Source organism: Oncorhynchus mykiss, chromosome 21 (assembly GCF_013265735.2).
Source record: "Oncorhynchus mykiss isolate Arlee chromosome 21, USDA_OmykA_1.1, whole genome shotgun sequence".
Classification (NCBI taxonomy): domain Eukaryota; kingdom Metazoa; phylum Chordata; class Actinopteri; order Salmoniformes; family Salmonidae; genus Oncorhynchus; species Oncorhynchus mykiss.
The window spans coordinates 8727045-8744767 of NC_048585.1; the positions used below are offsets into that span (position 1 = coordinate 8727045).

Consider the following 17723-nt stretch of genomic DNA (forward strand, 5'->3'; position numbering starts at 1 on the left):
ACAGGCCTGATGGAAACATGTCCTGACAGGCCTGATGGAAACATGTCCTGACAGGCCTGATGGAAACATGTCCTGACAGGCCTGATGGAAACATGTCCTGACAGGCCTGATGGAAACATGTCCTGACAGGCCTGATGGAAACATGTCCTGACAGGCCTGATGGAAACATGTCCTGACAGGCCTGATGGAAACATGTCCTGACAGGCCTGATGGAAACATGTCCTGACAGGCCTGATGGAAACATGTCCTGACAGGCCTGATGGAAACATGTCCTGACAGGCCTGATGGAAACAGCTCATTTTGCCTTTTTTTTTTTAACTAAATACGCTCGGCAAGGTGGGATCTTTTTTGTGTCTGTAAAATGAACGATGGGAGAAATGGCAGAGGAAACCCTTTCATGCCCAAATATGGATATAACAACAATCACATGGAAGTCAACTTGGAGTGCTAACCTCATGGTATAAGGGTGGTGGAGATGCACAGTGATATAACAACCATCACATGGAAGTCAACTTGGAGTGCTCAGTCCTCCTCTATCCATGATGACAGATCTGCTCCTCAACCCCAACATCAGTCCTCTATCCATGATGACAGATTTGTTCCTCAACCCCAACATTAGTCCTCCTCTATCCATGATGACAGATCTGCTCCTCAACCCCAACATTAGTCCTTCTCTATCCATGATGACAGATCTGCTCCTCAACCATGGTGACAGATCTGCTCCTCAACCCCAACATTAGTCCTCCTCTATCCATGATGACAGATCTGCTCCTCAACCCCAACATTAGTCCACTATCCATGATGACAGATCTGCTCCTCAACCCCAACATTAGTCCTCCTCTATCCATGATGACAGATCTGCTCCTCAACCCCAACATCAGTCCTCCTCTATCCATGATGACAGATCTGCTCCTCAACCCCAACATCAGTCCTCTATCCATGATGACAGATCTGTTCCTCAACCCCAACATTAGTCCTCCTCTATCCATGATGACAGATCTGCTCCTCAACCTCAACATTAGTCCTCCTCTATCCATGATGACAGATCTGCTCCTCAACCCCAACATTAGTCCTCCTCTATCCATGATGACAGATCTGCTCCTCAACCCCAACATTAGTCCTCCTCTATCCATGATGACAGATCTGCTCCTCAACCCCAACATTAGTCCTCCTCTATCCATGATGACAGATCTGCTCCTCAACCCCAACATTAGTCCTCCTCTATCCATGATGACAGATCTGCTCCTCAACCCCAACATTAGTCCTCCTCTATCCATGATGACAGATCTGCTCCTCAACCCCAACATTAGTCCTCCTCTATCCATGATGACAGATCTGCTCCTCAACCCCAACATTAGTCCTCCTCTATCCATGATGACAGATCTGCTCCTCAACCCCAACATCAGTCCTCTATCCATGATGACAGATCTGCTCCTCAACCTCAACATTAGTCCTCCTCTATCCATGATGACAGATCTGCTCCTCAACCCCAACATTAGTCCTCCTCTATCCATGATGACAGATCTGCTCCTCAACCCCAACATTAGTCCTCCTCTATCCATGATGACAGATCTGCTCCTCAACCCCAACATCAGTCCTCCTCTATCCATGATGACAGATCTGCTCCTCAACCCCAACATTAGTCCTCTATCCATGATGACAGATCTGCTCCTCAACCCCAACATTAGTCCTCCTCTATCCATGATGACAGATCTGCTCCTCAACCCCAACATTAGTCCTCCTCTATCCATGATGACAGATCTGCTCCTCAACCCCAACATTAGTCCTCCTCTATCCATGATGACAGATCTGCTCCTCAACCCCAACATTAGTCCTCCTCTATCCATGATGACAGATCTGCTCCTCAACCCCAACATCAGTCCTCCTCTATCCATGATGACAGATCTGCTCCTCAACCCCAACATCAGTCCTCTATCCATGATGACAGATCTGCTCCTCAACCCCAACATTAGTCCTCCTCTATCCATGATGACAGATCTGCTCCTCAACCCCAACATTAGTCCTCCTCTATCCATGATGACAGATCTGTTCCTCAACCCCAACATTAGTCCTCCTCTATCCATGATGACAGATCTGCTCCTCAACCCCAACATTAGTCCTCCTCTATCCATGATGACAGATCTGCTCCTCAACCCCAACATCAGTCCTCTATCCATGATGACAGATCTGCTCCTCAACCCCAACATCAGTCCTCCTCTATCCATGATGACAGATCTGCTCCTCAACCCCAACATTAGTCCTCCTCTATCCATGATGACAGATCTGCTCCTCAACCTCAACATCAGTCCTCTATCCATGATGACAGATCTGCTCCTCAACCCCAACATTAGTCCTCCTCTATCCAGGATGACAGATCTGCTCCTCAACCCCAACATTAGTCCTCCTCTATCCTCAATTCCCCAATTCCACAGACAGTGTATATATTCTGGTTACAGTATAGTGATAATATAATGCTCCTCTAACAGACAGAAGCTGGTGTTCCATGCCACCAAGGCCAGGTCTCTGTTTACAGAGGAGTGTGCCATGAAGTACCGCCTCTTCATCTCTAAGAGCGAGGAGTGGATGAGGTAAGTGTCCCGAAATTGAAGGATGATATCAGATGAGGTCAGTGTGTTCTGTAGTTGAAGGATGATATCAGATGAGGTCAGTGTGTTCTGTAGAGGAAGGTGTCAGATGAGGTCAGTGTGTTCTGTAGATGAAGGTGTCAGATGAGGTCAGTGTGTCCTGTAGATGAAGGTGTCAGATGAGGTCAGTGTGTTCTGTAGATGAAGGAAGGTATCAGATGAGGTCAGTGTGTTCTGTAAATGAAGGAAGGCATCAGATGAGGTCAGTGTGTTCTGTAGATGAAGGAATCAGATGAGTTCAGTGTGTTCTGTAGCTGAAGGAAGGTATCAGATGAGGTCAGTGTGTTCTGTAGATGAAGGAAGGTATCAGATGATGTCAGTCTGTCTTGTAAAGGAAGGTATCAGATGAGGTCAGTGTGTTCTGTAGATGAAGGTGTCAGATGAGGTCACTGTGGTCTGTAAATTAAGGAAGGTATCAGATGAGGTCAGTGTGTTCTGTAGTTGAAGGATGATATCAGATGAGTCCAGTGTGTTCTGTAGTTGAAGGGTGATATCAGATGAGGTCAGTGTGTTCTGTAGATGAAGGAAGGTATCAGATGAGGTCAGTGTGTTCTGTAGATGAAGGATGATATCAGATGAGGTCAGTGTGTTCTGTAGATGAAGGAAGGTATCAGATGAGGTCAGTGTGTTCTGTAAATGAAGGAAGGTATCAGATGAGGTCAGTGTGTTCTGTAGATGAAGGATGATATCAGATGAGGTCAGTGTGTTCTGTAGATGAAGGAAGGTATCAGATGAGGTCAGTGTGTTCTGTAGATGAAGGAAGGTATCATATGAGGACAGTGTGTCCTGTAGATGAAGGAAGGTATCAGATGAGGTCAGTGTGTTCTGTAGATGAAGGAAGGTATCAGATGAGGTCAGTGTGTCTTGTAAAGGAAGGTATCAGATGAGGTCAGTGTGTTCTGTAGCTGAAGGAAGATATCAGATGAGGTCAGTGTGTTCTGTACATGAAGGAAGGTATCAGATGAGGACAGTGTTCTGTAGATGAAGGAAGGTATCAGATGAGGTCAGTCTGTCTTGTAAAGGAAGGTATCAGATGAGGTCAGTCTGTCTTGTAAAGGAAGTTATCAGATGAGGTCAGTGTGTTCTGTAGATGAAGGAAGGTATCAGATGAGGTCGGTGTGTTCTGTAGATGAAGGAAGATATCAGGTGAGGTCAGTGTGTCCTGTAGATGAAGGAAGGTATCAGATGAGGTCAGTGTGTTCTGTAGATGAAGGATGATATCAGATGAGGACAGTGTGTCCTGTAGATGAAGGAAGGTATCAGATGAGGTCAGTGTGTTCTGTAGATGAAGGAAGGTATCAGATGAGGTCAGTCTGTCTTGTAAAGGAAGGTGTCAGATGAGGTCAGTGTGTTCTGTAGATGAAGGAAGGTATCAGATGAGGTCAGTGTGTTCTGTAGATGAAGGATGATATCAGATGAGGGCAGTGTGTTCTATAGATAAAGGAAGATATCAGATGAGGTCAGTGTGTTCTGGAGATGAAGGAAGGTATCAGATGAGGTCGGTGTGTTCTGTAGATGAAGAAAGATATCAGATGAGGTCAGTGTGTTCTGTACATGAAGGAAGGTATCAGATGAGGACAGTGTTCTGTAGATGAAGGAAGGTATCAGATGAGGTCAGTCTGTCTTGTAAAGGAAGGTATAAGATGAGGTCAGTGTGTTCTGTAGATGAAGGAAGGTATCAGATGAGGTCGGTGTGTTCTGTAGATGAAGGAAGATATCAGGTGAGGTCAGTGTGTCCTGTAGATGAAGGAAGGTATCAGATGAGGTCAGTGTGTTCTGTAGATGAAGGATGATATCAGATGAGGACAGTGTGTCCTGTAGATGAAGGAAGGTATCAGATGAGGTCAGTGTGTTCTGTAGATGAAGGAAGGTATCAGATGAGGTCAGTCTGTCTTGTAAAGGAAGGTATCAGATGAGGTCAGTGTGTTCTGTAGATGAAGGATGATATCAGATGAGGGCAGTGTGTTCTGTAGATGAAGGAAGATATCAGATGAGGTCAGTGTGTTCTGTAGATGAAGGAAGGTATCAGATGAGGTCAGTCTGTCTTGTAAAGGAAGGTATCAGATGAGGTCAGTGTGTTCTGTAGATGAAGGATGATATCAGATGAGGGCAGTGTGTTCTATAGATGAAGGAAGATATCAGATGAGGTCAGTGTGTTCTGTAGATGAAGGAAGGTATCAGATGAGGTCGGTGTGTTCTGTAGATGAAGAAAGATATCAGATGAGGTCAGTGTGTTCTGTACATGAAGGAAGGTATCAGATGAGGACAGTGTTCTGTAGATGAAGGAAGGTATCAGATGAGGTCAGTCTGTCTTGTAAAGGAAGGTATAAGATGAGGTCAGTGTGTTCTGTAGATGAAGGAAGGTATCAGATGAGGTCGGTGTGTTCTGTAGATGAAGGAAGATATCAGGTGAGGTCAGTGTGTCCTGTAGATGAAGGAAGGTATCAGATGAGGTCAGTGTGTTCTGTAGATGAAGGATGATATCAGATGAGGACAGTGTGTCCTGTAGATGAAGGAAGGTATCAGATGAGGTCAGTGTGTTCTGTAGATGAAGGAAGGTATCAGATGAGGTCAGTCTGTCTTGTAAAGGAAGGTATCAGATGAGGTCAGTGTGTTCTGTAGATGAAGGATGATATCAGATGAGGGCAGTGTGTTCTGTAGATGAAGGAAGATATCAGATGAGGTCAGTGTGTTCTGTAGATGAAGGAAGATATCAGATGAGGTCAGTGTGTTCTGTAGATGAAGGAAGGTATCAGATGAGGTCAGTCTGTCTTGTAAAGGAAGGTATCAGATGAGGTCAGTCTGTCTAGGAAGGTGTGTGTGTGTGTGTGTGTGTGTGTGTGTGCAGGAAGGCGTGTGTGTATGGAAGGTGTGCAGGAAGGTGTGCAGGAAGGTGTGTGTGTGTGTGTGTGTATGTATGGAACGTGTGCAGGAAGGTGTGTGTGTGTGTGTGTGTGTATGGAAGGTATGCAGGAAGGTGTATCAATAGTGTGTTTATCTCCCCTGTACAGGAAGGTGCATCACGTGAGGAAGCAGCTGATTGGTCTAACCAGCCAATTCAACAGCGTGGAGAAAGAAGTTTCCATGGTGATGGAGAGAGTTATTAAGGTCTGAACACACACACACACACACACTTACTAAACACTGAAGTAAACAGGAGGTTTCCTCCACTAAGTTGAGGGATGGTGCAGGGGGAGGGAGAGGGAAGAGAGAGGAGGGGATGAGGGAGAGATGGCCCGTTGTTTTATGTTAGTCTGTGGGAGCAGGTTTGGATTCCCTTAATTATAGACTGGTGTGACTATAGTACGGATTCATTGCAGATCAATTCAAATCTCCCATCATATTTATGCCAATACGACACCAATGTCGATTCAACTTTGGAGGTACACAACACACTCCCTGCCCTTCGTTCCCGAGAACCACATCACGTTACCGTTAGGAAAAAAATACAATTTCTTGCCCTGATCTAGCTCAATATCTAGGAGTGGGATAACAGAGACCCTGACCTAGCTCAATATCTAGGAGTGGGATAACAGAGACCCTGACCTAGCTCAATATCTAGGAGTGGGATAACAGAGACCCTGACCTAGCTCAATATCTTGGAGTGGGATAACACCCAGACCCTGACCTAGCTCAATATCTAGGAGTGGGATAACAGAGACCCAGACCCTGATCTAGCTCTATATCTAGGAGTGGGATAACAGAGACCCAGACCCTGATCTAGCTCTATATCTAGGAGTGGGATAACAGAGACCCAGACCCTGATCTAGCTCTATATCTAGGAGTGGGATAACAGAGACCCAGACCCTGATCTAGCTCTATATCTAGGAGTGGGATAACAGAGACCCAGACCCTGATCTAGCTCTATATCTAGGAGTGGGATAACAGAGACCCAGACCCTGATCTAGCTCTATATCTAGGAGTGGGATAACAGAGACCCAGACCTAGCTCTATATCTAGGAGTGGGATAACACTCAGACCCTGACCTAGCTCAATATCTAGGAGTGGGATAACAGAAACCCTGACCTAGCTCAATATCTAGGAGTGGGATAACAGAGACCCTGACCTAGCTCAATATCTAGGAGTGGGATCAGACCCTGACCTAGCTCTATATCTAGGAGTGGGATAACAGAGACCCTGACCTAGCTCAATATCTAGGAGTGGGATAACAGAGACCCTGACCTAGCTCTATATCTAGGAGTGGGATAACAGAGACCCTGACCTAGCTCTATATCTAGGAGTGGGATAACACTCAGACCCTGACCTAGCTCTATATCTAGGAGTGGGATAACAGAGACCCTGACCTAGCTCTATATCTAGGAGTGGGATAACACTCAGACCCTGACCTAGCTCTATATCTAGGAGTGGGATAACACTCAGACCCTGACCTATCTCAATATCTAGGAGTGGGATAACACTCAGACCCTGACCTAGCTCAATATCTAGGAGTGGGATAACAGAGACCCTGACCTAGCTCTATATCTAGGAGTGGGATCAGACCCTGACCTAGCTCTATATCTAGGAGTGGGATAACAGAGACCCTGACCTAGCTCAATATCTAGGAGCGGGATCAGACCCTGACCTAGCTCTATATCTAGGAGTGGGATAACAGAGACCCTGACCTAGCTCAATATCTAGGAGTGGGATAACAGAGACCCTGACCTAGCTCTATATCTAGGAGTGGGATAACAGAGACCCTGACCTAGCTCTATATCTAGGAGTGGGATAACACTCAGACCCTGACCTAGCTCTATTTCTAGGAGTGGGATAACAGAGACCCTGACCTAGCTCTATATCTAGGAGTGGGATAACACTCAGACCCTGACCTAGCTCTATATCTAGGAGTGGGATAACAGAGACCCTGACCTAGCTCAATATCTAGTAGTGGGATAACAGAGACCCTGACCTAGCTCAATATCTAGGAGTGGGATAACACTCAGACCCTGACCTAGCTCTATATCTAGGAGTGGGATAACAGAGATCCTGACCTAGCTCAATATCTAGGAGTGGCATAACACTCAGACCCTGACCTAGCTCAATATCTAGGAGTGGGATCAGACCCTGACCCAACTCAATATCTAGGAGTGGGAGAACAAGACAACAGGAGTGAGATAACACCCAGACCCTGACATACTAACATGGTTTCAGAGTTATAAAACCAGGACCAACAACTACCGTTTTGTAGCATTTCTGACCATGCTAACATGGATTCAGAGTTATAAAACCAGGACCAATAACTACCGTTTAGTAGCATTTCTGACCATGCTAACATGGATTCAGAGTTATAAAACCAGGACCAACAACTCGGTTCTGCGTAACAGAAGCAGCTAAATAGAGTACCAGTCAACGTTTGGACACACCTCCTCATTCAAGGGGTTTTCTCTGTTTACTATGTTCTACATTGTACAATAATAGTGAAGACATCAAAACTATTAAATAACACATATGGAATCTCATGTAGTAACCAGAAAAGTGTTAAACAAATCAAAATATATTTGAGATTCTTCAAAGTAGCCACGTTTTGCCTTGATGACCGCTCTGCATGGGAGGAGTAGACATTGTGGTGCATGAATTTAGTTGTTAATATCCATGTTTGTGTGTTGTAGCTACAGGAGCAGTTACCTGGTAAGGTGCTACCTCTGGCATCCAGTGGTATGGTGAAGCCTCAAGCCTACCTCAGCCAGAGCACCTTGGTAGAGATGACCCTGGGGTGAGTTACTGTCCCTAACCGTTAACCCTTAACCCCTGACCTTACCTCAGCCAGAGCACCTTGGTAGAGATGACCCTGGGGTGAGTTACTGTCCCTAACCGTTAACCCTTAACCCCTGACCTTACTTCAGCCAGAGCACCTTGGTAGAGATGACCCTGGGGTGAGTTACTGTCCCTAACCATTAACCCCTGACCTTACCTCAGCCAGAGCACCTTGGTAGAGATGACCCTGGGGTGAGTTACTGTTCCTGACCTCTAACCGTTAACCCTTAACCCCTGACCTTACCTCAGCCAGAGCACCTTGGTAGAGATGACCCTGGGGTGTGTTACTGTCCCTGACCTTACCTCAGCCAGAGGGCCATGCTAGAGATGACCCTGGGGTGAGTTACTGTTCCTGACCACTAACCGTTAACCCTTAACCCCTGACCTTACCTCAGCCAGAGCATCTTGGTAGAGATGACCCTGGGGTGAGTTACTGTCCCTAACCGTTAACCCTTAACCCCTGACCTTACCTCAGCCAGAGCACCTTGGTAGAGATGACCCTGGGGTGAGTTACTGTCCCTAACCATTAACCCCTGACCTTACCTTAGCCAGAGCACCTTGGTAGAGATGACCCTGGGGTGAGTTACTGTTCCTGACCTCTAACCGTTAACCCTTAACCCCTGACCTTACCTCAGCCAGAGCACCTTGGTAGAGATGACCCTGGGGTGAGTTACTGTCCCTGACCTTACCTCAGCCAGAGTACCTTGGTAGAGATGACCCTGGGGTGAGTTACTGTCCCTGACCGTTAACCCTTAACCCCTGACCTTACCTCAGCCAGAGGGCCATGCTAGAGATGACCCTGGGGTGAGTTACTGTTCCTGACCACTAACCGTTAACCCTTAACCCCTGACCTTACCTCAGCCAGAGCACCTTGGTAGAGATGACCCTGGGGTGAGTTACTGTCCCTGACCTTACCTCAGCCAGAGGGCCATGCTAGAGATGACCCTGGGGTGAGTTACTGTTCCTGACCACTAACCGTTAACCCTTAACCCCTGACCTTACATCAGCCAGAGCATCTTGGTAGAGATGACCCTGGGGTGAGTTACTGTCCCTAACCGTTAACCCCTGACCTTACCTCAGCCAGAGCACCTTGGTAGAGATGACCCTGGGGTGAGTTACTGTCCCTGACCCCTAACCGTTAACCCCTGACCTTACCTCAGCCAGATCACCCTGGTAGAGATTACCCTAGGTGAGTTACTCTCCCTGACCCTACATCAGTCAGATCACCCTGGTAGAGATGACCCTGGGGTGAGTTACTCTCCCTGACCCTACATCAGTTAGATCACCCTGGTAGAGATGACCCTGGGGTAAGCTACTGTCCCTGACCCTACATCAGCCAGATCACCCTGGTAGAGATTACCCTGGGGTAAGCTACTGTCCCTGACCCCTAACCGTTAACCCCTGACCTTACCTCAGCCAGATCACCCTGGTAGAGATTACCCTAGGTGAGTTACTGTCCCTGACCTTACCTCAGCCAGAGTACCTTGGTAGAGATGACCCTGGGGTGAGTTACTGTCCCTGACCGTTAACCCTTAACCCCTGACCTTACCTCAGCCAGAGGGCCATGCTAGAGATGACCCTGGGGTGAGTTACTGTTCCTGACCACTAACCGTTAACCCTTAACCCCTGACCTTACCTCAGCCAGAGCACCTTGGTAGAGATGACCCTGGGGTGTGTTACTGTCCCTGACCTTACCTCAGCCAGAGGGCCATGCTAGAGATGACCCTGGGGTGAGTTACTGTTCCTGACCACTAACCGTTAACCCTTAACCCCTGACCTTACCTCAGCCAGAGCATCTTGGTAGAGATGACCCTGGGGTGAGTTACTGTCCCTAACCGTTAACCCTTAACCCCTGACCTTACCTCAGCCAGAGCACCTTGGTAGAGATGACCCTGGGGTGAGTTACTGTCCCTAACCATTAACCCCTGACCTTACCTTAGCCAGAGCACCTTGGTAGAGATGACCCTGGGGTGAGTTACTGTTCCTGACCTCTAACCGTTAACCCTTAACCCCTGACCTTACCTCAGCCAGAGCACCTTGGTAGAGATGACCCTGGGGTGAGTTACTGTCCCTGACCTTACCTCAGCCAGAGTACCTTGGTAGAGATGACCCTGGGGTGAGTTACTGTCCCTGACCGTTAACCCTTAACCCCTGACCTTACCTCAGCCAGAGGGCCATGCTAGAGATGACCCTGGGGTGAGTTACTGTTCCTGACCACTAACCGTTAACCCTTAACCCCTGACCTTACCTCAGCCAGAGCACCTTGGTAGAGATGACCCTGGGGTGAGTTACTGTCCCTGACCTTACCTCAGCCAGAGGGCCATGCTAGAGATGACCCTGGGGTGAGTTACTGTTCCTGACCACTAACCGTTAACCCTTAACCCCTGACCTTACATCAGCCAGAGCATCTTGGTAGAGATGACCCTGGGGTGAGTTACTGTCCCTAACCGTTAACCCCTGACCTTACCTCAGCCAGAGCACCTTGGTAGAGATGACCCTGGGGTGAGTTACTGTCCCTGACCCCTAACCGTTAACCCCTGACCTTACCTCAGCCAGATCACCCTGGTAGAGATTACCCTAGGTGAGTTACTCTCCCTGACCCTACATCAGTCAGATCACCCTGGTAGAGATGACCCTGGGGTGAGTTACTCTCCCTGACCCTACATCAGTTAGATCACCCTGGTAGAGATGACCCTGGGGTAAGCTACTGTCCCTGACCCTACATCAGCCAGATCACCCTGGTAGAGATTACCCTGGGGTAAGCTACTGTCCCTGACCCCTAACCGTTAACCCCTGACCTTACCTCAGCCAGATCACCCTGGTAGAGATTACCCTAGGTGAGTTACTCTCCCTGACCCTACATCAGTCAGATCACCCTGGTAGAGATGACCCTGGGGTGAGTTACTCTCCCTGACCCTACATCAGTTAGATCACCCTGGTAGAGATGACCCTGGGGTAAGCTACTGTCCCTGACCCTACATCAGCCAGATCACCCTGGTAGAGATTACCCTGGGGTAAGCTACTGTCCCTGACCCCTAACCGTTAACCCCTGACCTTACCTTTAGCCAGATCACCCTGGTAGAGATTACCCTAGGTGAGTTACTCTCCCTGACCCTACATCAGTCAGATCACCCTGGTAGAGATGACCCTGGGGTGAGTTACTCTCCCTGACCCTACATCAGTCAGATCACCCTGGTAGAGATGCCCCTGGGTAAGTCTCACTATCATGTTGTTACATCTGAGGACATGTTTGTTGACTTGAGGGATGATCTATAACCAGTAGGACGATAGTCCACCTTCTCAGTGTCCAGTGTCCAGTGTTAACCAGTGGGACAATATTCCACCTTCTCAGTGTCCAGTGTTAACCAGTGGGATGATATTCTACCATCTCAGTGTCCAGTGTTAACCAGTAGGACGATATTCTACCTTCTCAGTGTCCAGTGTCCAGTGTTAACCAGTGGGACAATATTCCACCTTCTCAGTGTCCAGTGTGAACCAGTAGGATGATATTCCACCTTCTCAGTGTCCAGTGTTAACCAGTAGGACGATATTCTACCTTCTCAGTGTCCAGTGTTAACCAGTAGGACGATATTCTACCATCTCAGTGACAGTGTCCAGTGTTAACCAGTAGGACGATATTCCACCTTCTCAGTGTCCAGTGTTAACCAGTAGGATGATATTCTACCATCTCAGTGTCCAGTGTCCAGTGTTAACCAGTGGGACGATATTCCACCTTCTCAGTGTCCAGTGTTAACCAGTAGGACTATATTCCACCTTCTCAGTGTCCAGTGTTAACCAGTAGGATGATATTCTACCATCTCAGTGTCCAGTGTCCAGTGTTAACCAGTGGGACGATATTCCACCTTCTCAGTGTCCAGTGTTAACCAGTAGGACTATATTCCACCATCTCAGTGTCCAGTGTTAACCAGTAGGACGATATTCCACCTTCTCAGTGTCCAGTGTTAACCAGTAGGATGATATTCCACCTTCTCAGTGTCCAGTGTTAACCAGTAGGACTATATTCCACCATCTCAGTGTCCAGTGTTAACCAGTAGGACGATATTCCACCTTCTCAGTGTCCAGTGTTAACCAGTAGGATGATATTCCACCTTCTCAGTGTCCAGTGTTAACCAGTAGGACTATATTCCACCTTCTCAGTGTCCAGTGTTAACCAGTAGGACGATATTCCACCTTCTCAGTGTCCAGTGTTAACCAGTAGGACTATATTCTACCATCTCAGTGACAGTGTCCAGTGTTAACCAGTAGGACTATATTCTACCATCTCAGTGTCCAGTGTCCAGTGTTAACCAGTAGGACGATATTCCACCTTCTCAGTGTCCAGTGTTAACCAGTAGGACTATATTCCACCTTCTCAGTGTCCAGTGTTAACCAGTAGGACGATATTCCACCTTCTCAGTGTCCAGTGTTAACCAGTAGGACGATATTCTAGCATCTCAGTGACAGTGTCCAGTGTTAACCAGTAGGACTATATTCTACCATCTCAGTGACAGTGTCCAGTGTTAACCAGTAGGACGATATTCCACCTTCTCAGTGTCCAGTGTTAACCAGTAGGACTATATTCCACCTTCTCAGTGTCCAGTGTTAACCAGTAGGACGATATTCTACCATCTCAGTGACAGTGTCCAGTGTTAACTCTCTCTATCCTTTCTGTGATTTCCAGGATGAAGAAGCTGAAGGAAGAGATGGAGGGGGTAGTAAAGGAGTTGGCGGAGAACAACCACTTCCTGGAGAGGTGAGGACTTGTCTGGCTACACAGAGCTCCCTGTGATGGCCGTATGTTTACTTTATAACAGACCGAGGCCAGCAATTCAAAACATGGTCAATAACCCTGATAAGACATATGAAGGCCTCCTTCCTGTCAGATCAGCTGTTTGGTCCTTCCTGTTAGATCAGCTGTCTGGTCCTTCCTGTTAGATCAGCTGTTTGGTCCTTCCTGTTAGATCAGCTGTTTGGTCCTTCCTGTTAGATCAGCTGTCTGGTCCTTCCTGTTAGATCAGCTGTTTGGTCCTTCCTGTCAGATCAGCTGTTTGGTCCTTCCTGTTAGATCAGCTGTCTGGTCCTTCCTGTTAGATCAGCTGTTTGGTCCTTCCTGTTAGATCAGCTGTTTGGTCCTTCCTGTTAGATCAGCTGTTTGGTCCTTCCTGTTAGATCAGATCAGCTGTTTGGTCCTTCCTGTTAGTGCATGGACATAAATAGAAGCTGATCTATCTATTGATATAATATTGTCTGATGTTGCTGTTTTCCAGGTTTGGCTCTTTGACATTGGATGGAGGAATGAGAAGTGTGGACCGTATCTGAGACCATGTGGCCCCTCGCTACACCCTACACCTTCACCCAACCTCCATACTCACCCTACACCTTCACCCAACCTCCATACCCACCCTACACCTTCACCCAACCTCCATACCCACCCTACACCTTCACCCAACCTCCATACCCACCCTACACCTTCACCCAAATTCCATACCCACCCTACACCTTCACCCAACCTCCCTACCCACCCTACACCTTCACCCAACCTCCATACCCACCCTACACCTTCACCCAACCTCCATACCCACCCTACACCTTCACCCAACCTCCATACCCACCCTACACCTTCACCCAAATTCCATACCCACCCTACACCTTCACCCAACCTCCATACCCACCCTAAACCCTCCCCCCTGACTCTCAACCCACCCTAAACCCTCACTCGTCAACTCTCACCCACCCTAAACCCTCACTCGTCGACTCTCACCCACCCTAAACCCTCACTCGTCGACTCTCACCCACCCTAAACCCTCACCCCTCGACTCACCCACCCTAAATCCCCACCTCAATCCACTTTCTAGACCAGGGGTCTCCAACCTTTTCAAGCATGAGAGCTACCTTCAAATAGACCCGTTGTTCTCCTCTCCCTGCAACTCTTCCCCGGGTCCTTAGTGTACAAGAGACACTATGTTTTCCCCGGGTCCTTAGTGTACAAGAGACACTATGTTTTCCCTGGGTCCTTAGTGTACAAGAGACACTATGTTTTCCCTGGGTCCTTAGTGTACAAGAGACACTATGTTTTCTGTCGATATACCTGGTAAAACAATGGTTAATAAACATTAAAGGGGGCCCTATAAAATCTGATGTATTTTTTTCTCCCAGATCCTTCTGTTTTCTGTTTTCCTATATTCTGTTTTCTCAGTTGATGTATTTAGTTTTTACTCTCAAAACGGCATGTTCTGAGTCCGTGTCAATGTTTAAATCACATCAGAAGAAACTATTTTTAGGTTTGGAAGAAAACGAACACGTTTAGATTTTTGGAGTGCAATTCCCTTTTAATTGTGCAGGAATGTGCCGTTTTAATGTGCCGGTCTGTGGTGGTTCAGTACTGCTGCTGCTGATTTCATGGCATAGTTTACCAACAAACAAACGGTAGATACAAATGATGTACTTCTTCTAGATAAGCCTACTTTACAGTTAACATTTAATATGGTTTTGGGGGAAAGTATTTCTGTCAATCTACAAGACAGTTAATCACATCAACTGGCGTTACACTGAATGACAGACAAACACCGGACGGACGGACGCCATATTGCTGAAAATGAATTGGCAGATAATGTGTTAGGTTTGGCTTTTTAATCCAATAGTGGCTAACCAGGGGTGGGATAATGTCGATGTTGCCTTGATTAGATAGTAGCTGGGAGCTTGCCGTGTCTCTGATACTTAGCTAACCAGGGGTGGGATAATGTCGATGTTGCCTTGATTAGATAGTATCTGGGAGCTTGCCGTGTCTCTGATACTTGGCTAACCAGGGGTGGGATAATGTCGATGTTGCCTTGATTAGATAGTATCTGGGAGCTTGCCGTGTCTCTGATACTTGGCTAACCAGGGGTGGGATAATGTCAATGTTGCCTTGATTAGATAGTAGCTGGGAGCTTGCCGTGTCTCTGATACTTAGCTAACCAGGGGTGGGATAATGTCGATGTTGCCTTGATTAGATAGTATCTGGGAGCTTGCCGTGTCTCTGATACTTAGCTAACCAGGGGTGGGATAATGTCGATGTTGCCTTGATTAGATAGTATCTGGGAGCTTGCCGTGTCTCTGATACTTGGCTAACCAGGGGTGGGATAATGTCAATGTTGCCTTGATTAGATAGTAGCTGGGAGCTTGCCGTGTCTCTGATACTTAGCTAACCAGGGGTGGGATAATGTCGATGTTGCCTTGATTAGATAGTATCTGGGAGCTTGCCGTGTCTCTGATACTTGGCTAACCAGGGGTGGGATAATGTCAATGTTGCCTTGATTAGATAGTAGCTGGGAGCTTGCCGTGTCTCTGATACTTGGCTAACCAGGGATGGGATAATGTCAATGTTGCCTTGATTAGATAGTAGCTGGGAGCTTGCCGTGTCTCTGATACTTGGCTAACCAGGGGTGGGATAATGTCAATGTTGCCTTGATTAGATAGTAGCTGGGAGCTTGCCGTGTCTCTGATACTTGGCTAACCAGGGGTGGGATAATGTCGATGTTGCCTTGATTAGATAGTATCTGGGAGCTTGCCGTGTCTCTGATACTTGGCTAACCAGGGGTGGGATAATGTCGATGTTGCCTTGATTAGATAGTATCTGGGAGCTTGCCGTGTCTCTGATACTTGGCTAACCAGGGGTGGCATAATGTCGATGTTGCCTTGATTAGATAGTAGCTGGGAGCTTGCGGTGTCTCTGATACTTTCAGAATATTTTGCGAGCTACAAATAGCTACTGGTAGCTGGTGATCGACCTGTTGGAGAGCCCTGATCTAGACCCTGACCCCTACCTGACCCCCACCTCAATCCACTATCTAAACCCTGACCCCCACCTCAATCCACTATCTAGACCCTGACCCCTACCTGACCTCCACCTCAATCCACTATCTAGACCCTGACCCCTACCTGACCCCCACCTCAATCCACTATCTAGACCCTGACCCCCCCACCTCAATCCACTATCTAGACCCTGACCCCCACCTCAATCCACTATCTAAACCCTGACCCCCACCTCAATCCACTATCTAGACCCTGACCCCCACCTCAATCCACTATCTAGACCCTGACCCCCACCTCAATCCGCTATCTCGACCCTGACCCCCCACCTCAATCCGCTATCTCGACCCTGACCCCCCCACCTCAATCCTCTATCTCGACCCTGACCCCCCACCTCAATCCACTATCTAGACCCTGACCCCCACCTCAATCCACTATCTAGACCCTGACCCCTACCTGACCCCCACCTCAATCCACTATCTAGACCCTGACCCCTACCTGACCCCCACCTCAATCCACTATCTAGACCCTGACCCCCACCTCAATCCACTATCTAGACCCTGACCCCTACCTGACCCCCACCTCAATCCACTATGTAGACCCTGATCCCCCACCTCAATCCGCTATCTCGACCCTGACGCCTACCTGACCCCACCAGTCTACAGTCTAGACCCCTGACCCCACCAGTCTACAGTCTAGACCCCTGACCCCACCAGTCTACAGTCTAGACACCTGACCCCTACCTGACCCCACCAGTCTACAGTCTAGACACCTGACCCCACCAGTCTACAGTCTAGACCCCTGACCCCACCAGTCTACAGTCTAGACCCCTGACCCCTACCTGACCCCACACATCTACAGTCTAGACCCCTGACCCCTAACTGACCCCACCAGTCTACAGTCTAGACCCCTGACCCCTACCTGACCCCACCAGTCTACAGACTAGACCCTTGACCCCTACCTGACCCCACCCGTCTACAGTCTAGACGCCTGACCCCTAACTGACCCCACCAGTCTACAGTCTAGACCGCTGACCCCTACCTGACCCCACCAGTCTACAGTCTAGACCCCTGACCCCTACCTTACCCCACCAGTCTAGACGCTGCAGAGAAAGGAGAATGTTCCCTCATCTGGCCAGTGGTATATAATTCCTGTGTATATACATGTGTGTTTCATGCTGTAAATAGTCTGAGTCTGTAATGTGTATTATTATAAATGAGTTATCTCTCTTCTGGCCTCTTCTCCAAGCTGGCAACTTCTGTTAGAGACTAAAGAGGGGAAATGTCCTTCAGGAATCAACGTTGTATTACCAGTTAGTAGTTATTACTTCTACACTGTCCCAAAATGCCTCCCTATTTCCTTTCTCGTGCTCTACCCATGGTGCACTACTTCTGACCAGAGCCCAGAGGGGGAGAGGGGGTCATTTGGGATGTGTTGTCTTTGTTGCTGTAGTGCACTATGAGGGGGATAGGGGGTCATTTGGGATGTGCCCTCTGTGTTGCTGTAGTGCACTATGAGGGGGATAGGGGGTCATTT

The 17723-nt window shown here is 47.9% G+C and overlaps 1 protein-coding gene across 3 annotated transcripts in view; it reads left to right on the forward strand.

Moving 5' to 3' along the window:
• LOC118936349 (serine/threonine-protein kinase TBK1-like) overlaps positions 1–17421 on the forward strand; it is a 59547-nt gene extending 42126 nt beyond the window's left edge. For all 3 annotated transcript variants that reach the window (XM_036956767.1, XM_036956768.1, XM_036956769.1), the window contains 5 exons: positions 2487–2588; positions 5657–5753; positions 8252–8355; positions 13078–13149; positions 13664–17421. In XM_036956767.1, the coding sequence (XP_036812662.1) occupies positions 2487–2588; positions 5657–5753; positions 8252–8355; positions 13078–13149; positions 13664–13715 (427 nt within the window). In that variant the 3' untranslated portion in view covers positions 13716–17421. The remainder of the gene's footprint in view (positions 1–2486; positions 2589–5656; positions 5754–8251; positions 8356–13077; positions 13150–13663) is intronic.
• Positions 17422–17723: the final 302 nt, after the last annotated feature.